The sequence below is a fragment of the Silurus aristotelis genome, assembly GCF_946808225.1.
Source record: "Silurus aristotelis genome assembly, chromosome: 11".
Lineage (NCBI taxonomy): Eukaryota > Metazoa > Chordata > Actinopteri > Siluriformes > Siluridae > Silurus > Silurus aristotelis.
The window spans coordinates 17,350,957-17,375,816 of NC_139584.1; the positions used below are offsets into that span (position 1 = coordinate 17,350,957).

Genomic DNA, 24,860 nt, shown 5'->3' on the forward strand with positions numbered 1-24,860 from the left:
CTAGAACTTGGATATACCTTTCAGCATTGATGTTGCCTTTCCAGATGTGTAAGCTGCCCATGCCACACACACTCATGCAACCCCATACCATCAAATATTCAAGCTTCTGAACTGAACACTGATAACAACATGGGTTGTCCTTATCCTCTTTAGTACGGATGACATGGAGTCCCAGTTTTCCAAAAAGAACTTTACATTTTTATTCGTCTGACCATAGAACAGGATTTTACTTTGCCATAGTCCATTTTAAATAAACCATGGCCCAGAGAAAACGCCTGCGCTTCTGGATCAATTTTAGATATGGCTTCTTTTTTTAGTTTTAGCCGGCAACGGCGAATGGCCCGGTGGATTGTGTTCACCGACAATGTTTTCTGGAAGTATTTCTGAGCCCATGTTGTGATTTCCATTACAGTAGCATTCCTGTATGTGATGCAGTGCCGTCTAAAGGCCCGAACTTCACGGGCATCCAGTATGGTTTTCCAGCCTTGACCCTTACGCACAGAGATTGTTCCAGATTCTCTAAATCTTTGGATGATGATATGCACTGTAGATGATGATAACTTCAAACTCTTTGCAATTTTTCTCTGAGAAACTTCTTTCTGATATTGCTCCACTATTTTTTGCCGCAGCATTGGGGGAATTGGTGATCCTCTGCCCATCTTGACTTCTGAGAGACACTGACACTCTGAGAGGTTATTTCTATACCCAATCATGTTGCCAATTGACCTAATAAGTTGCAAATTGGTCCTCCAGCTGTTCCTTACATGTACATTTTACTTTTCTGGCCTCTTTTTGCTATTTGTCCCAACTTTTTTGGCATGTGTAGCTCTCATGAAATCCAAAATGAGCCAATATTTGGCATGACGTTTCAAAATGTCTCACTTTTACTTTCATTTGATATTTTATCTATATTCTATGGTGAATAAAATAAGTTTGAGATTTGTAAATTATTGCATTCCATTTTTATTCACAATTTGTACAGTGTCCCAACTTTTTTGGAATCAGGTTTGTGTGTGTGTGTGTGTGTGTGTGTATGTGTGTGTGTGTGTGTGTGTGTAATAAATAAATATATACAGTCACCGGCCACTTTATTAGGTACACCTTTCTAGTACCAGGTTGGACCCCCTTTTGCCTTCAGAACTGCCTTAATCCTTCGTGGCATAGATTCAACAATTTACTGGAAACATTCCTCAGAGATTTTGGTCCATATTGACATTATAGCATCACGCAGTTGCTGCAGATTTGTCATGCGAACATCTATGATGTGAATCTCCCGTTCCACCACATCCCAAAGGTGCTCTATTGGATTGAGATCTGGTGACTGTGGAGGCCATTTGAGTACAGTGAACTCATTGTCATGTTCAAGAAACCAGTCTGAGATGATTCACACTTTATGACATGGCGCGTTATCCTGCTGGAAGTAGCCATCAGAAGATGGGTACACTGTGGTCATTAAGGGATGGAAATGGTCAGCAACAATACTCAGGTAGGCTGTGGCTTTGACACGATGCTCAATTGGTAATAATGGGCACAAAGAGTGCCACGAAAATATCCCCCAAACCATTACACCACCACCACCAGCCTGAACCGTTGATACAAGGCAGGCTGGATCCATGCTTTCATGTTGTTGACGCCAAATTCAGACCCTACCATCTGAATGTTGCAGCAGAAATCGAGACTCATCAGACCAGGCAACGTTTCCAATCTTCTATTTTACAATTTTGGTGAGCCTGTGTGAATTGTAGCCTCAGTTTCCTGTTCTTAGCTGTCAGGAGTGGCACCCGGTGTGGTCTTCTGCTGCTGTAGCCCATCCGCCTCAAGGTTCGACGTGTTGTGCGTTCAGAGATGCTCTTCTGCATACCTCGGTTTTAACGAGCGGTTATTTGAGTTACTGTTGCCTTTCTGTCAGCTCGAACCAGTCTGGCCATTCTCCTCTGACCTCTGGCATCAACAAGGCATTTGCGCCCACAGAACTGCCACTCATTGGATATTTTCTGTTTTTTGGATTATTCTCTGTAAACCCTAGAGATGGTTGTGCATGAAAATCCCAGTAGATCAGCAGTTTCTGAAATACTCAGACCAGCCTGTCTGGCACCAACAACCATGCCACGTTCAAAGTCACTTAAATCACATTTCTTCCCCATTCTGATGCTCGGTTTGAACTGCAGCAGATCTTCTTGACCATGTCTACATGCCTAATTGCATTGAGCTGCTGCCATGTGATTGGCTGATTAGAAAGTTGCGTTAACGAGCAGTTGGACAGGTGTACCTAATAAAGTGGCCGGTCGGTGGGTGGGTGAGTGTGTGTGTGTATGTATGTATGTGTGTATGTACAATAAGTATTTGAACACCCTGCTATTTTGCAAGTTCTCCCACTTAGAAATCATGGAGGGGTCTGAAATTGTCATCGTAGGTGCATGTCCACTGTAAAAGACATAATCTAAAAAAAAAAAAATCCAGAAATCACAATATATGATTTTTAAACTATTTATTTGTATGATACAGCTGCAAATAAGTATTTGAACACCTGTCTATCAGCTAGAATTCTGACCCTCAAAGACCTGTTAGTCTGCCTTTAAAATGTCCACCTCCACTACATTTATTATCCTAAATTAGATGCACCTGTTTGAGGTCGTTAGCTGCATAAAGACACCTGTCCACCCCATACAATCAGTAAGAATCCAACTACGAACATGGCCAAGACCAAAGAGCTGTCCAAAGACACTAGAGACAAAATTGTACACCTCCACAAGGCTGGAAAGGGCTACGGGGAAATTGCCAAGCAGCTTGGTGAAAAAAGGTCCACTGTTGGAGCAATCATTAGAAAATGGAAGAAGCTGATCATGACTGTCAATCGCCCTCAGACTGGGGCTCCATGCAAGATCTCACCTCGTGGGGTCTCAATGATCCTAAGGAAGGTGAGAAATCAGCCCAGAACTACACGGGAGGAGCTGGTCAATGACCTGAAAAGAGCTGGGACCACCGTTTCCAAGGTTACTGTTGGTAATACACTAAGACGTCATGGTTTGAAATCATGCATGGCACGAAAGGTTCCCCTGCTTAAACCAGCACATGTCCAGGCAAGTCTTAAGTTTGCCAATGACCATTTGGATGATCCAGAAGAGTCATAGGAGAAAGTCATGTGGTCAGATGAGACCAAAATAGAACTTTTGGGTCATAATTCCACTAAACGTGTTTGGAGGAAGAAGAATGATGAGTACCATCCCTACTGTGAAGCATGGGGTGGTAGCATCATGCTTTGGTGGTGTTTTTCTGCACATGGGACAGGGCGACTGCACTGTATTAAGGAGAGGATGACCGGGGCCATGAATTGCGAGATTTTGGGGAACAACCTCCTTCCCTCAGTTGACAATGACGCGAAGCACACAGCCAGGATAACCAAGGAGTGGCTCTGTAAGAAGCATATCAAGGTTCTGGCATGGCCTAGCCAGTCTCCAGACCTAAACCCAATAGAGAATCTTTGGAGGGAGCTCAAACTCCGTGTTTCTCAGCTACAGGCCAGAAACCTGACTGATCTAGAGGAGATCTGTGTGGAGAAGTGGGTCAAAATCCCTCCTGCAGTGTGTGCAAACCTGGTGAAAAACTACAGGAAACATTTTACCTCTGTAAATGCAAACAAAGGCTAGTGTACCATATATAAACATTGACTTTCTCAGGTGTTCAAATACTTATTTGCAGCTGTATCATACAAATAAATAGTTAATGTATGTATAAGTGTGTGTGTATGTATATATATATATATATATATATATATATATATATATATATATATATATATATATATATATATATATATATATATATATATACACAGTGAGGAAAATAAGTATATACTGTATATACACACACACATTGTTAATGCAAAATTTTAAATGCCCTTTCCTCCACAGATTCTGTTTTGTTAAACGTACCGGTTATCCGGCAGCTGTACCACTGGGATTGTGGGTTGGCATGTTCAAGAATGGTACTTAAGTAAGTGCTATTCCATATATATATATATATATATATATATATATATATATATATATATATATATATATATATATATATATATATAAAATCTGATTCATTTATTTTCACACTGATGACGTTTCATAAACTTCCCAGGTATCTACATCCAGTAAGTGAAGAGGAGTTCCAGAGAGCCTGTTGTGACCTGAAACTCACAAAAAGCGTGTGGACGATTGACCTTGCATTTCTCATGTGCCAACTAGGTGTAAAACACTGTTTTTGTACACAAACACTGGGGGTAGACAAGGGCTTCAAAAATCAGGTATACCAGAGTTTATACAATAATATTACATAATAATTTGGTCACCCTGCATGAGTCATACAGTTTTTTTTATATTGTTTTTTTTATTTTTGTTTGTTTCTCATGCTAATATTCTGTATGAGCCAATGTGCTCTCAAAAAACAACAAAAGAAAGATTATTTTGTATATATACAGGGCATCTTATAACACCATGAAGAGTGCTTTTTGAAATTGTGCAGTGTGACCCAAGCTTAACCAAATATAATTTTTTTATTCTTCATTGTAGTCATTCTACAAGAAGCATTTTGATACAGAAGAAGAAAGAGTAAATGAACTCTTTCTGACAGCAGAGAACACAGGCGTGGTGGTAAAGAAATGGTAATAAATATGTTCATTATATATGCTTTGAGTAAATTCAGGGCATTCAGAAATCATTCAAACTCTTTTGCAGATTTTAAGTGGTAGCATTAAAACAGTTCAATTTTTTTCATATTTGTCTACATTCAATAACCCATAGTTAACTTTATGCAAATTATTTAAAAAAAACAACTACAATTTAGACCTTTTTAAAAATCTGAGCAAAGCCATGAGATAAAAATGACCAGGCAAACGTTTCTGCTGGATTGAATGTTCAATGTAAGAAGATTAGAACAAACAGGACTATTACAGGAGCTGGATGCCCAGCCAATTTGGGCAGTTGGTGTGAAGGGCTGTGGTAAGAATGGTGACCCAAACTCTGATTGTCACTCTGGTTCAGATTCAGAGATTTGAAATATACCTGAGCTAAATTTCATGTGCCATAACAGCGTTTTGAGTTTTAACATAATTATTATTTTTATGTCAACATCACTTTTTTAGTTTATAAATCAGTTTTTTTTTTTACTTTGGTTCTATGAGGTATAGAGTGCAGACAGAGGTGGAAGAAATTGTGCATTTTAGCATAAAGCTGCAACACAATGCACTGAAGAGGTTTGAATGTTTTTTGAATGCACTACATTTTGCATTATTGTGTAAGGTCTTCGCACTTAAATCAGGATTTATTTTTTATACATAATCTGGAAAATGGAAAGTTACTTATAGGAAACTCTGATTCTAAAAGTGCATCAAGGTGTTTTCTTTTTTAAATTACCAATTTCAATGTTGTCAGGTTTGCTAACCTATATGGCCACACTATATTTATACATTATATAAATATTTGTGGTTACCTGGCCATAAAATTCTCGTGTGCTTTTTGAAGACTTCACATTTAGTCCCAATTTTGAAATAATGACCTCGATTCTACTGACAAAATGTTTTGTGCCCATTCAAGGTATGAGTAATGTAACATATTGATGTAGGGTGAGGAGACCTGTGGTGCAGTCCAGTTCACCCCAGAGCTGTTCAGTAGGGTTATGGTCAGAGCTTTATTGCAGGCCATGTTTCTCAAATATAACCACAGAACAGTTTACCAAGCATTCCCCTGAAGCGCTAACAATTGCAAATTAAACTGTATACTGTATTTTCCGGACTATAAGCCGCTACTTTTTCCCCACGTTTTAAACCCCGCGGCTTAAACAACGAAGCGGCTTATTTATTTTTCCTGGGTTTTTCCCGGTTTCACAAACTTCAAGCCAAAAAACTGAACCCCATAACATTAGACCAATTAAAAACACACCTAAAAAAAAAACACACCTCACCTGTGTTCTGAGCTGCACGGCATCGGGAGAAAAAAACGTTTTTTTTAACGCACAATGATGCCAAAAGATAAACTCCCGAGAGAAATAGCTGTGAAAGAAAAGGAGGAAGACAGTGAACAATGACTTTCTTGTAAGGCTACTGTTTAGATACAAGCCGTTGTAATGCGTTGCGTCTGGGTCATGGGAGAGCTCGCTAACTCCAGTTGCAACAGAAATCATATAAGCATCGATAGGTTTCCAAAACCCGTGCTTTTTTATTTTTCTTGGCAACAGCGTTAAGTGTTAGTCAAAGAAACTTAGAAATGAGCATCAGAAAATAATAAGGACATATTCCTTGTCTTGAACACACGCACTAATAGCGGAAAAATGCAGTGCCAGTCTATTCCCAAAATACCGCTATGATTCTAAAGGAACCGCAACATATTTCACCCGTTACACCGTGTGTAACATGTCTTTCGTTAAAGCCTGTGTAAAGTTAATTAGCGGCTTATAGACAGGTGCGGCTTATTTATGTTCAAAATTTCTTGAATTTTAGCTAGAGGTTTACACAATCTTTATTGCATTGTTTGAAATTTGTGGTGGTGTACAGATGGAAAATGATGAAAATTGTCTGTCTCAATACTTTTTGACCTGACTGTATAAATATTGTATGTATGTGTTTGTGTGACAATATTAAAGCTAAAATTGGTGAAAAACCTTTTCCAGTATTCTAACTAATGTTTCTTGTCTGTAGCTCTGTGACTGTTCAAGAGATCCAGGCTCATCTAAACCATGGACATGTGGCCATTGTGCTGGTAAATGCTGTACTGTTAGTGTGTGAACTTTGCTCCAATTCAGTCAAGTACTGCTGCTTTTTACCTGTGAATCAGAAGTGTTTCTGCAGTACACCTGATTACCAAGGTCACTTTGTGGTAGTGTGTGGATTTAATCGTACTGCTGGCTGCATCTTCTATAACAACCCTGCTTATTCTGACCGTAAGTATTGTGCATACATGTGATAGTATTTTAAATGGTTGTTACTTCTTTTTAATGAAACTTTAATTTGGAGAGGTAAGTGACTTATCATTTGTGAATTAAAATATTTTCGCAGGTGCTTTTAGTTAATTTTTAGGGCTTGAAAGGTAATCTTAAAATTATTTATTCATAGGTCAAAAACACAACAATAGAAACAGTTAACCAAACATTTGCCAATTGCACAAAAGGCTGGATAATTATGTAAATAAGTACTTTAAAAAATTTTGTTTGTCAAAGTCTTTAGAGCACATTGCATTTCTGCAGCATTTAGGCTCTGTCCATTGACTAATTTCTGCAGCTGGCAGAGAGAAAGCCTGTGTGCTATCTCATTCAAGTTAATGGGCTTGATTCATTCATGCAATCAGAACTATGTGGCAGCAGCACAATGCTTAAAACATGCCAATACAGGTCAAGTACTTCATTTATCTGAAACTAAGCAAGTGGGAACATTCAATCTTTTATGTTCAACTTCTTGTCCAGTTTTGGTGACCTTGTGCCCAGTGCAGTCATAGATTCTTGTTGGCTTACAAAAACAGAATCTGATGTATTTTGCTGTTGTAGCCCATCAGTATCAAGGTTCAACATGCATCCTGTGGTGCTTTTTGGCTCCACATAAAAGAGTGAATATTTGAGCTACTATAGCTATCCTCCCTCATCAGCAACTTGTTTTTACCTGCAAAACTACCACATGCTAGATGTTTTTTTGTTTGTTTGTTTTCATACCATTTTTCATCATTTATTAAAATAAACAACCATAGTGCTGGAATCCTTCCCAGAACATTTTTACCCATTCAGTTTGACGTGACCATTAACTTAAGTTCTTCATCTGCATGATTTTATGCATTGCACTGCTGCTGTGTAATTGGAGAATTGCATATATGTGCAGGTATACAGATGTTCATGTTAAAGGGACCAGTGAGTATATAAAAAAAAAAAATATAATAATAAAAATAACCTGTAAGTCCTGATCAATTGGGTTGTTAATAATTGAGCTGTTGATTTTAGTAAATGCTCTGGCCAAGATAAAACAATGCTCAATATTCCTTTTTATAATTTAACCTTAGTTTTAAAATTCTTTGTACTACTTTTTTATTGACAAGTTACAGTGGTGTGAAAGTGTTTGCCACTTCCTGATTTCCTTTTTTTTGGCGTGTTTGTCACACTTTAATGTTTCAGATAATCAAACTAATTTAAATATTAGTAAAAGATAACACAAGTGAACGCAACATGCAGTTTTTAAATAAAGGTTTTTATTATTGAGGGAAAACAAAATCCAAAACTACATGGTCCTTTTTGAAACTTAAAACTGTGGTTTATCACACCTGAGTTAAGAGAAACCTCTTAAATAGGACCTGCCTGACAAAGTGAAGTAGACCAAAAGAAAGTAATTGAGATCTTTTAAGTCTAAAAAAAAAAAAGGTTATAAAGCCATTTTTAAAGCTTTGGGACATCAGCGAACCATAGAGAGAGCCATTATTGTTGTTACTGCGGTGTACATTCCTCCAGAAGCTAATGCTAAACTAGCTATGGAGGAACTGCACGTAGCTCTCAGCAAACAACAGTCTGCACATCCTGAAGGAGCTATTGCTGTTGCTGGAGATTTCAACCACTCCAACCTGAGATCTGTACTACCAAAATGTCACCATAATGTCTCCTGCTCTAACAGAGTGGATAAAACACTGGACCAGGTATACACAAACATACCTGGGGCATACACGGCCATTCCCCTTCCCCACTTGGGTCAGTCTGATCATTTCTCTTTGTTCATGCTACCCAAATACACACCATTGATCAAACGGGTGAAACCAGCTGTAAGGACAGTAAAGGTATGGCCAGAAGGGAGCCATTTCTTCTCTACAGCAAAGGTTTCAGGATACTGACTGGAACGTGTTTGCTTCACATTTCTCACTGGACTCTCACACAGACATGGATATTTACACATCATCTGTTTTGGACCATATCAACACGTGGATTGACAATGTCACTAATGTCAAACACGTAAAATGCTTTCCTAATCAGAAGCCGTGGATGAACTGGAAAATGTGGATGAGAGCCAGGGCCAACCTTAAAAGAGGCATCAGGTGAGCCAAGCTCACATTCAAACTTAACATAAAGGAGCACTTCCATAATGCTTATACGGACCATCATGGACTACAAACCAACAGCTCGATCTCAACCAACCAGCAATGCCTTCCAACCGGACAAACTTAATCACTTTTTTTTGCTTGTTTCTATCAAGGCCCAAGACATTTCACCTCAACCACAGACTCTTCTACTGCTTACAGCCCACTCTTACTCTCAACAACGGACATCTATTCAGTGTTTAGCAGAGTGGATGCACGCAAGGCAGGTGGCCCGGACGGCATATCGGGACGTGTTCTCAGAGCATGCGCTAGACAACTGGCACAGGTTTCCACTGACATTTTCAACCTGTCACTGGCCCAAGCCACGGTTCCTACATGCCTGAACACCACAACTATCATACCAGTGCCTAAGCATTTAGCTGCTGAATGCCTGATTGACTTTCGCTCAGTTGCAATCACCCCTAAGTGCTTTCAGAAACTGGTCCTGAATCACCTCACCGTGGGCCTACACCTACACTGGACCCACACCAGTTTGCCTATTGCCTGAACAGGTTGACAAAGGATGAAGTTTCCACGGCTCTTCATTTACCCCCTCACCCACCTGGATAAAAGCAACACTTACATCAGAATGCTGTTCATTGACTTTAGCTCTGGGTTCAATACACTCCCCACTTAACTGATCACTAAGCTCAGTGACCTGGGTATCTGGACCTCCACTTGCTGATGGATTCTGGACTTTCTCACCAACATACCTCAATCTGCAACCAGGTATCCTTAACCCTCATTCTGAACACTGGCATCCCACAGGGCTGTGTTCTGAGCCCACTACTCTACTCCCTGTTTACCCATGACTGTGCTCCTCTGCATAACTCCAACATCTTAATCAAGTATGCAGATGACACCACCGTGGTTGGCCAGATCAGCAACAACTCCAAATTGGCCTACAGGGAAGAGATCCGAAGCCTGACAGCATATTGTGCCACCAACAACCTCTGACCCTCAACGACTCGAAGACTAAAGAGCTCATCGTGGACTTTCGGAAATCCAACAGCAGGAGACATTTCCCAGTCAACATCAATGGAACCGATGTAGAACGAGTCTCCAGCTTTAAGTTCCTGGGAGTTCACATCTCTGAGGATCTGTCCTGGCACCAGAACACTTCAGCTCTGGATAGGAAAGCACGACAATGCCTGTACTTCTTGAGAAGTCTCAAAAAAGCTCATCTGTCCCCAGGGATTTTAACGAGTTTCTATCGCTGCATCATCGAGAGCATCCTGACTAACTGCATCACTTTAGGTACATCTGCACAATTTCATTTGTGTGTATCTTTATATCCTTACTGTACATTGTGCCTAATATTTCACATTCGTGTGTGTGTGTGTGTGTGTGTGTGTGTGTGTGTGTGTGTATGTATGTATGTATGTATGTATATATATATATATATATATATAAATATATATATATATATATATATATATATATATATATATATATATATATATATATATATATATATTATACATACATATATATATATATATATATATATACATACACACACACAAATGTGAAATATCAGGCACAATGTACAGGAAGAATATATATATATATATATATATATATATATATATATATATATATATATATATATATATATATATATATATATATATATATATATATATATATATATATACACACATATATATACACATATATATACACACACATACAGTACAGACCAAAAGTTTGGACACACCTTCTCATTCAAAGAGTTTTCTTTATTTTCATGACTATGAAAATTGTAGAGTCACACTGAAGGCATCAAGGGCTATTTGACCAAGAAGGAGAGTGATGGGGTGCTGCGCCAGATGACCTGGCCTCCACAGTCACCGGACCTGAACCCAATCGAGATGGTTTAGGGGTGAGCTGGACTGCAAAGTGAAGGCAAAAGGGCCAACAAGTGCCAAGCATCTCTCGGGGAACTCCTTCAAGACTGTTGGAAGACCATTTCAGGTTACCTCTTGATGAAGCTCATCAAGAGAATGCCAAGAGTGTGCAAAGCAGTAATCAAAGCAAAAGGTGGCTACTTTGAAGAACCTAGAATATGACATATTTTCAGTTGTTTTACACTTTTTTGTTATGTATATAATTCCATATATAATTCCACGTGTTAATTCATAGTTTTGATGCCTTCAGTGTGAATCTACAATTTTCATAGTCATGAAAATAAAGAAAACTCTTTGAATGAGAAGGTGTGTCCAAACTTTTGGTCTGTACTGTACACACACACACACACACACACTCACTCACCGGCCACTTTATTTGTGCTAGTACCGGGTTGGACCCCCTTCAACAAGATTCAACAAGGTACTGGGAACATTCCCCAGAGATTTTGGTCCATATTGACATGATAGCATCACGCAGTTGCTGCAGATTTGTCGGCTGCACATCCATTATGCGAATCTCCCGTTCCACCACATCCCAAAGGTGCTCTATTAGATTGCGATCTGGTGACTGTGGAGGCCATTTGAGTACAGTGAACTCATTGTCATGTTTAAGAAACCACTCTGAGATGATTCGCGCTTTATGACATGGCGTGTTATCCTGCTGGAAGTAGCCATCAGAAGATGGGTACACTGTGGTCATAAAGGGATGGACCTGGTCAGCAACAATACTCAGGTAGGCTGTGGCGTTGACACAATGCTCAATGGGTACTAATGGGCCCAAAGTGTGCCAAGAAAATATCCCCCAAACCATTACACCACCACCACCAGCCTGAGCTGTTGATACAAGGCAGGCTGGATCCATGCTTTCATGTTGTTGACGCCAAATTCAGACCCTACCATCCGAATGTTGCAGCAGAAATTGAGACTTATTAGACCAGGCAACGGTTCCAATCTTCTATTTTACAATTTTGATGAGCCTGTGCGAATTGTAGCCTCAGTTTCCTGTTCTTAGCTGTCAGGAGTGGCACCCGGTGTGGTCTTCTGCTGCTGTAGCCCATCTGCCTCAAGGTTCGACGTGTTGTGCGTTCAGAGATGCTCTTCTGCATACCTCGGTTGTAACAAGTGGTTATTTGAGTTACTGTTGCCTTTCTATCAGCTCGAACCTTCTCCTCTGACCTCTGGCATCAACAAGGCATTTGCGCACACAGAACTGCCGCTCACTGGATATTTTCTCTTTTTCGGACCATTCTCTGTAAACCCTAGAGATGGTTGTGCGTGAAAATCCCAGTAGATCAGCAGTTTCTGAACTACTCAGACCAGCCCGTCTGGAACCAACAGCCATGCCACGTACAAAGTCACTTAAATCACCTTTCTTCCCCATTCTGACACTTGGTTTGAACTGCAGCAGATCTTCTTGACCATGTCTACATGCCAAAATGCATTGAGTTGCTGACATGTGATTGGCTGATTAGAAAGTTGCGTTAACGAGCAGTTGGACAGGTGTACCTAATAAAGTGGTCGGTAAGTGTATATATAGTAGACTTGTTAATTCAGCTTGCACAATTATTAAATGCCATAATCTTATAACCTTTTACTTCTGCACATTTCTTTTCCAATGCCATAGCCTTACCTGTACTTCTCAACAATGTCCACACATTTCTGCACAGTTATAGCCTTTCTATTTATTCACTGTACATATGTTTACATATATATATCACATGCTCTAATTATACTACTTTATTATCTGCACTATTTGAACGATTGCTACAATTTCACTATGCAATAACAATAAAGATCTATCTAGCCATCCATCCATCCATCCATCATTTACAAATGGCAAAAATATGGAACAGTGGAGAACCTTCCCAGGAGTGGCCGTCCGACCAAAATTACCCCAAGAGCACAGCGACTCATCCAAGAGGTCAGAGTTCATGACTTAACCATAAGAAAAATGCAAAATGGTCTGCATGGCAGAGTTCCAAGACGAAAACGGCTGCTGAGCAACAAGAACATAAAGGCATCATCTCAATTTTGCCCAGAAAACATCTTGATCGCCAAGACTTTTGGGAAAATACTCTGTAAGAATGTTTTTCGGAAGGTGCGTGTCCCATTATGTCCGGCATTAAAAAGTAACACCCTATTTCAGAAAAAGAACACAACAACAGTAAAATATGGTGGTGGTAGTGTGATGGTCTGGGGCTGTTTTGCTGCTTCAGGACCTGGAAACGTGCTGTGATAAATGGAACCATGAATGCTGCTGTTTACCAAGAAATCCTGTAGGAGAATGTCCGGCCACGTGTTCGTGACCTCAAGCTGAAGCGAACTTGGGTTCTGCAGCAGGATAATGATCCAAAACACACCAAGTCCACTTTTAAATGGCTAAAGAAAAACTAAATGAAGATTTTGGAGTGGCCTAGTCAAAGTCCCAACCTCAATCCTGTTGAGATGCTGTGGCATGACCTTAAAAAGGCGGTTCATGCTCAAAACAGCAGATTTTCATGCTTACAAACAGCAGATTGAGGAGCACTTCAACTCTGCTGACCCCCGACGCATGTGGCAACTCTGCTGACCCCCGACGCATGTGGCAAGGAATACAGGCTATCACTGACCGCAAACCACCCAACGCAACACCTGCAACCAGTTCTGCCTCACTCCCCAACGAGCTCAACCTCTTCTACGCTCGTTTTGAAAAGAGGAACGTGGAGCCCTTGCCCAAAACAGGGCCGTTACCAGGTGAGCAGCCACTTACACTCTCCACTTCTGAAGTGTGCGCCACCCTGAGGGCATCCCTGGTCGTGTACTCAGAGCATGCGCGGAGCAACTGGCCGAGGTCTTCACGGACATCTTTAATCTGTCCTTGGCCCAGGCAATCGTCCACACCTGCTTCAAGTCTGCTACCATTGTGCCGGGGCCAAAGCACTCCACTGCAACAGAACTGGCTGACTTTCGTCCCGTCGCACTCACACCTGTCATCGCTAAGTGCTTTGAAAGACTGGTCCTCACCCACCTTAAAGCCTGTCTGCCACCCAGCCTGGACCCTTACCAATTTGCCTATCGCCCAAATGAATCAACTGAGGACGCCACTTCCACTGTACTTCATTCTGCCCTGACTCACTTGGATAACCCTGACACCTATGCCAGGATGCTGTTTGTTGATTTCAGCTCAGCTTTTAATACAGTTAGCTCTTCCAAGCTAACCCTGAATATATATATATGTATATATATATATATATGTATATGTATATACGTATATATATATACGTGTGTATATATGTGTATATATATATATATATATATATATATATATATATATATATATATATATATATACATACACATACATACAGTGAGGAAAATAAGTATTTGAACACCCTGCTATTTTACAAGTTCTCCCACTTAAAAATCATGGAGGGGTCTGAAATTGTCATCGTAGGTGCATGTCCACTGTGAGAGACATAATCTAAAAAAAAAAAAATCCAGAAATCGCAATATATGATTTTTTAACTATTTATTTGTATGATACAGCTGCAAATAAGTATTTGAACACCTGTCTATCAGCTAAAATTCTGACCCTCAAAGACCTGTTAGTCTGCCTTTAAAATGTCCACCTCCACTACATTTATTATCCTAAATTAGATGCACCTGTTTGAGGTCATTAGCTGCATAAAGACACCTGTCCACCCCATACAATCAGTAAGAATCCAACTACTAACATGGCCAAGACCAAAGAGCTGTCCAAAGACACTAGAGACAAAATTGTACACCTCCACAAGGCTGGAAAGGGCTACGGGGAAATTGCCAAGCAGCTTGGTGAAAAAAGGTCCACTGTTGGAGCAATCATTAGAAAATGGAAGAAGCTAAACATGACTGTCAATCTCCCTCGGACTGGGGCTCCATGCAAGATCTCACCTCGTGGGGTCTCAATGATCCTAAGAAAGGTAAGAAATCAGCCCAGAACTACACGAGAGGAGCTGGTCAATGACCTGAAAAGAGCTGGGACCACCGTTTCCAAGGTTACTGTTGGTAATACACTAAGACGTCATGGTTTGAAATCATGCATGGCACGGAAGGTTTCCCTGCTTAAACCAGCACGTATCCAGGCACGTCTTAAGTTTGCCAGTGACCATTTGGATGATCCAGAGGAGTCATGGGAGAAAGTCATGTGGTCAGATAAGACCAAAATAGAACTTTTGGGTCATAATTCCACTAAACGTGTTTGGAGGAAGAAGAATGATGAGTACCATCCCCAAGAACACCATCTCTACTGTGAAGCATGAGGGTGGTAGCATCATGCTTTGGGGGTGTTTATCTGCACATGGGACAGGGCGACTGCACTGTATTAAGGAGAGGATGACCATGCATTGCGAGATTTTGGGGAACAACCTCCTTCCCTGCCACTCTTAGTGCCGGTCCCAAGCCCGGATAAATTGGGGAGGGTTGCGTTAGGAAGGGCATCCAGCGTAAAACATGTGCCAAATCAAACGTGCGGAGGATCCGCTGTGGCGACCCCTAACGGGAGAAGCCGAAAAGAAAGTATGTATATGTATATATATATGTATGTATATGTATATATCTATATGTATGTATATATATATATATACGTATATATACGTATATATATATATATATATATATATATATATATATATATATATATATATATATATGTATATATATATATATATATATGTATGTATATATATATATATATATATGTATATATGACATTCCTTTTGTACAGCTACATCTGTCATACCACTTCATACTGTATCATACTAATATAAAAACCACAATATATATACCCTTATTCAGTTATATGCACATATTACTACACCTTCTGTATAAGCTCATACCCTTATTTATTACACTGCCACTGTAAATAAGCTATCTATGCACTTCTGGTTAGATGCTAACTGCATTTCATTGGCTCTGTACATGTACCCTGCACAATGACAAAGTTAAATCTAATCTTGAATCTAATCTAAAAAACCCTCCAATGTGGCTGAATTACAACTATTTTGCATAGATGAATGAACCAAAATTCCTCCACAGCGCTGGACACAAGACTCATTGCAAGTTATCACAAACGCTTGATTGCAGTTGTTGCTGCTAAGGGTAGCCCAACCAGTTATTAGGTTTAGGGGCAAACACTTTTTTTACACAGGGCCATGTAGTTTTAGATTTTGTTTTCCCTCAATATTAAAAACCTTTATTTAAAAACTGCATGTTGTGTTCACTTGTGTTATCTTTTACTAATATATAAATTAGTTTGATGATCTGAAACATTAAAGTGTGACAAACATGCAAAGAAATAAGAAATCAAACACTTTTTCACACCACTATGTGTGTGTGTGTGTGTGTATATGTATATATATGTGTATGTGTGTATATATGTGTATGTGTGTGTATATATGTGTGTATATATATATATATATATATATATATATACAGTGAGGAAAATAAGTATTTGAACACCCTGCTATTTTGCAAGTTCTCCCACTTAGAAATCATGGAGGGGTCTGAAATTGTCATCGTAGGTGCATGTCCACTGTGAAAAAAAAAAAATCCAGAAATCACAATATGATTTTTAAACTATTTATTTGTATGATACAGCTGCAAATAAGTATTTGAACACCTGTCTATCAGCTAGAATTCTGACACTCAAAGACCTGTTAGTCTGCCTTTAAAATGTCCAACATTTATTATCCTAAATTAGATGCACCTGTTTGAGGTTGTTAGCTGCATAAAGATACCTGTCCACCCCATACAATCAGTAAGAATCCAACTACTAACATGGCCAAGACCAAAGAGCTGTCCAAAGATACCAGAGACAAAATTGTACACCTCCACAAGGCTGGAAAGGGCTACGGGGAAATTGCCAAGCAGCTTGGTGAAAAAAGGTCCACTGTTGGAGCAGTCATTAGAAAATGGAAGAAGCTAAACATTACTGTCAATCTCCCTCAGACTGGGGCTCCATGCAAGATCTCACCTCGTGGGGTCTCAATGATCCTAAGGAAGGTGAGAAATCAGCCCAGAACAACACGGGAGGAGCTGGTCAATGACCTGAAAAGAGCTGGGCCCACCGTTTCCATGGTTACTGTTGGTAATACACTAAGACGTCATGGTTTGAAATCATGCATGGCACGGAAGGTTCCCCTGCTTAAACCAGCACGTGTCCAGGCACGTCTTAAGTTTGCCAATGACCATTTGGATGATCCAGAGGAGTCATGGGAGAAAGTCATGTGGTCAGATGAGACCAAAATAGAACTTTTGGGTCATAATTCCACTAAACGTGTTTGGAGGAAGAAGAATGATGAGTACCATCCCAAGAACACCATCCCTACTGTGAAGCATGGGGGTGGTAGCATCATGCTTTGGGAGTGTTTTTCTGCACATGGGACAGGGCGACTGCACTGTATTAAGGAGAGGATGACCGGGGCCATGTATTGCGAGATTTTAGGGAACAACCTCCTTCCCTCAGTTAGAGCATTGAAGATGGGTCGAGGCTGGGTCTTCCAACATGACAATGACCCGAAGGACACAGCCAGGATAACCAAAGAGTGGCTCTGTAAGAAGCATATCAAGGTTCTGCCGTGGCCTAGTTAGTCTCCAAACCTAAATAGAGAATCTTTGGAGGGAGCTCAAACTCCGTGTTTCTCAGCGACAGGCCAGAAACCTGACTGATCTAGAGAAGATCTGTGTGGAGGAGTGGGCCAAAATCCCTCCTGCAGTGTGTGCAAACCTGGTGAAAAACTACAGAAAACGTTTGACCTCTGTAATTGCAAACAAAGGCTCCTGTACCAAATATTAACATTGACTTTCTCAGGTGTTCAAATACTTATTTGCAGTTGTATCATACAAATAAATAGTAAAAAAAATCATACATTGTGATTTTTTTTTTTTTAGATAATGTCTCTCACAGTGGACATGCACCTACGATGACAATTTCAGACCCCTCCATGATTTCTAAGTGGGAGAACTTGCAAAATAGCAGGGTGTTCAAATTCTTAGTTTCCTCACTGTGTATATATATACATATATATATATATATATATATATATATATATATATATATATATATATATATATATATACACACACTTTTTCAATTTATGCATAATGTTTACATTTCTGTATATGCTTAGTACAGTACAGGTATAAGAATATATTTAAGGTATTGTAAACAAATATTCTTATCCAGTAAACCTTAAAAAAGAGGAAGCTTTTATCCTTCAGTAACAGTAGGCTGTTTTAGGCTAAACGTCTCTTTGACTAACAGACATTTCTTTGAACAGGTGTGTGCTGTACTAGCATTAGCAATTTTGAGGAGGCAAGAATGAGCTATGGAACAGATGAGGACATTCTTTTAATCTTCAAGGACAGCTCATCACAGGATGCATCTTTCACTATTGAGTAACAGTGAGAGACCTGTATATATTAATATAGGTATAATTATGTCACCTGGTGCAAACAAACATGTATGGCTGTAATGTGAATAGTATTAATTTAGGTAAACCAGTACTAATACAAGTGTTAATGCACAAATATATAGATAGTGTAGTTCCATATCTTCTTTCCATAGATTGTACAAATAAATGGAAAACCATAAGCTCAAACATATCTGCATAGTCATGCAAATGCTCTATTACATCTGCAACTGCAATTCCCAAAGTTGGAACACTATGTAAAAGTAAAGGTAAAAACAATGCAATGATTTGCAAATCTGATAAACCCACATTTTATTCACAATAGAACATAGAAAACATATATGATGCTTAAACTGGTGAAATGTACCATTTTAAGGAAAACATATAGTAATTTAAAATTTGATTTTGAAAAGTTGAGACAGGGCCATGTTTAACACTGTGTTGCATCCCCTATACATCTGAGAACTGAAAACACCAGTTGCTAGAGTTAACATGCATTTGTCGATGACAGTGTTCAAAGGTAATGGATTCTGGAAGTGTTTATAAGCCCATGCAGTGATTTTAATTACAGAATGATTCCTGTTTTTGATGCAGTGCCACCCAAGGGTCCGAAGATCATGAGTATTCAATATAGAGCATAAAGATTTTTTCCAGATTTCTGAATCTTTTGACATTATTTATTGTAAATGATGTGATTGTCTTTGCCATTTAATGTAAAAATTGTTTGAAATTTTTGCACAATTTGTAAACGCAGTTTATAATTTTTTTTGCAGCTTGGTGTACATTTACCCATCTGCGAGACTGACTCTTTTTAGATCCAGTGTTTTTGACCTGTTTCGTTACATACATTAGTTTCATAATGTTCCTTTAGCTGTTTCTTTTAGAAAGCTTCACTTTTAGCCTTGAGATTTTGCAGCCAACAAGTTCAAAATTGTTATTTCTTCCCTTAAATGGTACATTTCCTCAGTTTAAATATTCAATATTATCTATATTCTATTCTGAATAAAATATTGGTTTATAAGATTTGCAATGTATTGCATTGTACTTTTATTTACATTTTACACTTCCAACTTTGTGTATTTGACTTGTATGTACTAACGTATGTACAATGCAAATATGCAGTGTACATGAACGTTTACCCACCTCTGTGAAAATTACAATCTTGCAAGCGAAAAATCTTCTGGAACACTGGTGCACAGCTGTCTTTGTCATTCCACAAGTTCAAATTCTACATTGACTTGATATTCTAAAACGGCCATTCTGAAGCCTTTCTTTTAAAACCCAGAAAAGCAACCACATAGAATTAAAATGTTATTTTTTTTTCTTTTCTTTTTTTTTTTTGTACCCCTCTGGTACCAGCCCCTGGTTTGAATAATTCAGAAACTGCGGTTCTAAAATAAGTAATCTTACAATTCATTATGACATACTAGAATTAAAACTGACAGCAAGGCATTGGCAAATCGAACCATTCTTTACACCTGTGGTGAGCAGGGAATCCTTCCAGAATGCACAAAATGCTGAAGCTTGAGGTGGATGTTCTACCTTTGTAATTGTAAACATCCCTATTAAAGTGAACACTGATTGCATTCATATTTGGCACTGTTCAAACTTGAGTGTCCTGTGGGGATTATGCATTATGTTTATTTTTGCATTTTCTTGTAAGTATTGTGTTTTTTTATTTTATTTGATGCCTATTCAAATGATGTGCTCTACATACAACTGACTTTATTTGTAGAACTTGTTGCACTAATTTGAAAGATACCATTTCCCTTGCAGTGATTTTGGACTATTAGAAATTGTACTGTATATTTGTGCATTTTATACTTGTATTTAAGATTTGGGTATGTGCTTATACTTTCCATACATTTAATATTTTGCTGACATGTCTTGAAATAATAAACCATAATAGAAACCATGAATAGAGATCCTACATATTGCCATATAATGTGCACAATCAATTTACTTCTGAACAATTTTTGTTTATTTGCTTGAAATCAACAAGTGCAATACTTTAGAATTTGAAGGATTGTTTAAATTTAAAATTACAACAAAAAAATACTAGTGAGTTGATGCTGAATATGGGTCAGAGAGACCATGTGAACCAAATGTGAACATTTAATTAAAATATTACTCAGGGTATGTTTGGTATCACTAATCCATATTTCCTGTTATCAATGTGATGAAAAATCTTATACAAGTTTGGGATATAACTTTTACAGTATAAAAGTACTCCCCCCCCCCCCCCCCCCAACATCCTACACTACTGGGGAGGCTTACTTGCCATTACATACATTGTGTGTCTCTTGCATTTGATACTCTGGTTGTAATACATTTCAAATAGGCTCAGAGATATAATGCAGTATGCATTATACAATGACCAGACAATCATTCATCATTAAGCATTCTGCCACCCACTCTGTAAGTTCTCCTTGTTTTTATGTTTTGCGGATCATGCATTTGCACAATAAACCAATTATTACTTTTACTAATAAAAAGATTGTTCTTTGAAATTGATTGAAAGTTATGCAGTGAAATATTGATTATTAAAAATATAAAAGCTTTGGCTGCACCTATATTTGTCTATTGTCATAAAAAGAGCAGTGGACTAAGATAGTAAAATGCAATTTTATTCATGTACCTTTTTAATATTTTACCAAAAGGTATACTGTTTTAGATTTAGTTAAAAATTTCATATTGGGAATGTATAGATTATAAAGAAAATTTATTAATCAATCAATAATCCAAAATTCGAATTTAGAAAAGTTAGTAATATTTGTTTTGCTATTTGTGAGCTGATAGTGGCATAACAAAAAAAAAAAAAAAAAAGGATTTACTCCTTGACAATATTAGGCTTGAAGGCATGCTGGACAGCCTCAGTGAGCTCCTCAGCATACAATTCATATCTCCCAGTCATCTGCAGATAAACAAACAAACAAACAAACAGATAACACATAATCCTCACACAATATGTGCATCCTTAATAAATATTTAGAGTTTAATGATGTATGGGGATTTTCAAGTGTAATTAGTGTAAATAAGTGTAATTATCACAACAATGGAAGTATATGCTTTCCATCAGACAAATACTTTGTAAACCTACATGTAGGAGCTAATTGTATATATCTATCATATTTCTTAACGCACCTTAAAATTCCACTTGTCTGCAATTTGTCGGTTTAGGTTCAAGTCTAGTTCTGCTACCAGTAACCCATCTTTGGTTCTGGAAAGACCTGGGGATCGACTGCCATCAGGAGCAGCCACATAGCTGGAGCCATAAAATTGTCCAAATTCATGATGGGCTGTATTAGAGAGAAGAGTTATTTATAATATATTTTGATTTCTTATAAACCATCACACCATCTTTTTATGTCAAAGACCTTTAGAAAAAAACAAAGCCAGTAATATGCATTAAATTCTATACCTATATACTTGTTATACAGTGAGGAAAATAAGTATTTGAACACCCTGCTATTTTGCAAGTTCTCCCACTTAGAAATCATGGAGGGGTCTGAAATTGTCATCGTAGGTGCATGTCCACTGTGAAAAAAAAAAAAATTTCAGAAATCACAATATATGATTTTTAAACTATTTATTTGTATGATACAGCTGCAAATAAGTATTTGAACACCTGTCTATCAGCTAGAATTCTGACCCTTAAAGACCTGTTAGTCTGCCTTTAAAATGTCCACCTCCACTACATTTATTATCCTAAATTAGATGCACCTGTTTGAGGTCGTTAGCTGCATAAAGACACCTGTACACCCCATACAATCAGTAAGAATCCAACTACTAACATGGCCAAGACCAAAGAGCTGTCCAAAGACACTAGAGACAAAATTGTACACCTCCACAAGGCTGGAAAGGGCTACGGGAAAATTGCCAAGCAGCTTGGTGAAAAAAGGTCCGCTGTTGGAGCAATCATTAGAAAATGGAAGAAGCTAAACATTACTGTCAATCTCCCTCGGACTGGGGCTCCATGCAAGATCTCACCTCGTGGGGTCTCAATGATCCTAAGGAAGGTAAGAAATCAGCCCAGAACTACACGGGAGGAGCTGGTCAATGACCTGAAAAGAGCTGGGACCACCATTTCCAAGGTTACTGTTAATACACTAAGACGTCATGGTTTGAAATCATGCATGGCACGTCTTAAGTTTGCCAATGACCATTTGGATGATCCAGAGGAGTCATGGGAGAAAGTCATGTGGTCAGATGAGACCAAAATAGAACTTTTGGGTCATAATTCCACTAAACGTGTTTGGAGGAAGAAGAATGATGAGTACCATCCCAAGAACACCATCCCTACTGTGAAGCATAAGGGGTGGTAGCATCATGCTTTAAGGGGGGTTTTTCTGCACATGGGACAGGGCGACAGCACTGTATTAAGGAGAGGATGACCGGGGCCATGTATTGCGAGATTTTGGGGAACAACCTCCTTCCCTCAGTTGGAGCATTGAAGATGGGTCGAGGCTGGGTCTTCCAACATGACAATGACGCGAAGCACACAGCCAGGATAACCAAGGAGTGGCTCTGTAAGAAGCATATCAAGGTTCTGGCATGGCCTAGCCAGTCTCCAGACCTAAACCCAATAGAGAATCTTTGGAGGGAGCTCAAACTCCGTGTTTCTCAGCGACAGGCCAGAAACCTGACTGATCTAGAGAAGATCTGTGTGGAGGAGTGGGCCAAAATGCCTCCTGCAGTGTGTGCAAACCTGGTGAAAAACTACAGGAAACTTTTGACCTCTGCAAACAAAGGCTACTGTACCAAATATTAACATTGACTTTCTCAGGTGTTCAAATACTTATTTGCAGCTGTATCATACAAATAAATAGTTTAAAAATCACACATTGTGATTTCTGGATTTTTCTTTTTAGATTATGTCTCTCACAGTGGACATGCACCTACGATGACAATTTCAGACCCCTCCATGATTTTTAAGTGGGAGAACTTGCAAAAAAGCAGGGTGTTCAAATACTTATTTTCCTCACTGTATATGTATTAACTTCTTAAATAAAAATAGTATGACTAGAAATATAGAGATATGGAGAGTATGACTTCCCTTTTAAAGTACTGGAATAGCAAGGCTAATGTAATTTCTTTTGCTATACATTTGGTTTTAATATCAAAAGATCTAAATGAAACTGATTGGAATTTTGACTTTCATTTTCTGATATTTTACATCTACTGTAGTAGTTGACAACTTGTGTAATATATGGTCATATATGCCTTGCTAACATTAACTGCATTAAGCAAGAGACCCACTGATACCACCAACTTCTGGTGATTGATTTAGCCAGCCTATAATCTGATGTATTTATCTGTTTTGTGTGTGTGTTTTGGGTAATTTGGGATAAACATCATGTGCTGCATGTTGAAGTTAATACCAACAATTTGCACAGATACATGTCAGACATTTCTTTAAATGATTGAGGGATGTAAATCTAAAAGGTAAAAGTGCATATATTGCACAGAAAAAGTCTAATCTATGAAAACAATAGCACCACTAAATGTACCATACTAGTGTACATTGCTATTGTGGAAAAAAAAAAAAAGCTGTATGTGAAATGAACAGTTAAGCACATTTGTTGCTGCATGTTTTTCCCCCAGAGTCTATAATTTCCTTCCAAATAAAATTAAAACAATGCCAGAGGCACAACACAACTTGTACAGACCTACTAAGTTTTAGAATTAACAAAAGGCCATAGATGGCTTATTAGATGCTCATATGGAAGTGAAGCATAGTCTGTCTGGTCCCACAGAAGAGCTGCTTTAGCAAAAATTTAGTTAGTTGCCAGCTCTCTGCCAATTCTTCTATAATAGAAGTATGACACAATACAAATTCAATTACAGCTTGCTCTGTATGGGCCCTGTAGCTATAGACCAGCAGAAGTCCCCCTGCTGACCCATGTATACCACCAAAAGAACCAGCATTGGCCATAAGCATCAGGAGTAAATTTCTTTATTCATAATGAGAAATGAATGAAAGTGATCTGGTCTGATTAATCATGTTTTTTTTTTTTTTTACATCATGTGGACAGCTTGCTGCATGAATATCACATACTTGGGAAAGAGATGGCTCCAAGGTGAACTATGGGGAAGAATGCAAGCAAGAGGTGGCAGTTTTATGCTTCTGACAAAGTTCTGCTGGGAAACCTTGTGTTCATTTGAATGATACCTTCATGTGTGCCACCTACCTAGCAAGTAATGTCAAATGGAAATTGTATTTCTTAATAGCAGTGGCTTGTTTTGGCAGAAATGCATCCTGCTACACTGAAAAAATTAAACAAGTACAGTGCCTCCGAAAAGTATTCACAGCGCTTCACCGTTTTCACACTTTGTTACATTCTTATTCCAAAATGATTTAAATTAATTAATTAATTTTTTTTTTTTATCAAAATTCTACAAACAATACCCAATAATGACAATGTGAAAGATGTGTG

General features: G+C 38.6%; 2 protein-coding genes across 2 annotated transcripts in view; one reads left to right on the forward strand and one right to left on the reverse strand.

Moving 5' to 3' along the window:
* gucd1 (guanylyl cyclase domain containing 1) overlaps window positions 1-20,918 on the forward strand; it is a 24,412-nt gene extending 3,494 nt beyond the window's left edge. The window contains exons 2-6 of the mRNA XM_083554616.1: window positions 3,912-3,993; window positions 4,129-4,294; window positions 4,560-4,651; window positions 6,683-6,924; window positions 18,292-20,918. Of these exons, the coding sequence (XP_083410742.1) occupies window positions 3,912-3,993; window positions 4,129-4,294; window positions 4,560-4,651; window positions 6,683-6,924; window positions 18,292-18,413 (704 nt within the window). The 3' untranslated portion in view covers window positions 18,414-20,918. The remainder of the gene's footprint in view (window positions 1-3,911; window positions 3,994-4,128; window positions 4,295-4,559; window positions 4,652-6,682; window positions 6,925-18,291) is intronic.
* A 334-nt stretch (window positions 20,919-21,252) lies between these two features.
* The window catches only part of upb1 (ureidopropionase, beta), a 62,444-nt gene continuing 58,836 nt past the window's right edge, over window positions 21,253-24,860 (reverse strand). Inside the window, exons 9-10 of the mRNA XM_083554553.1 lie at window positions 21,568-21,722; window positions 21,253-21,337 (exon numbers count right to left, since the gene is read on the reverse strand). Coding sequence (XP_083410679.1) covers window positions 21,254-21,337; window positions 21,568-21,722 — 239 coding nt within the window. The 3' untranslated portion in view covers window position 21,253. The remainder of the gene's footprint in view (window positions 21,338-21,567; window positions 21,723-24,860) is intronic.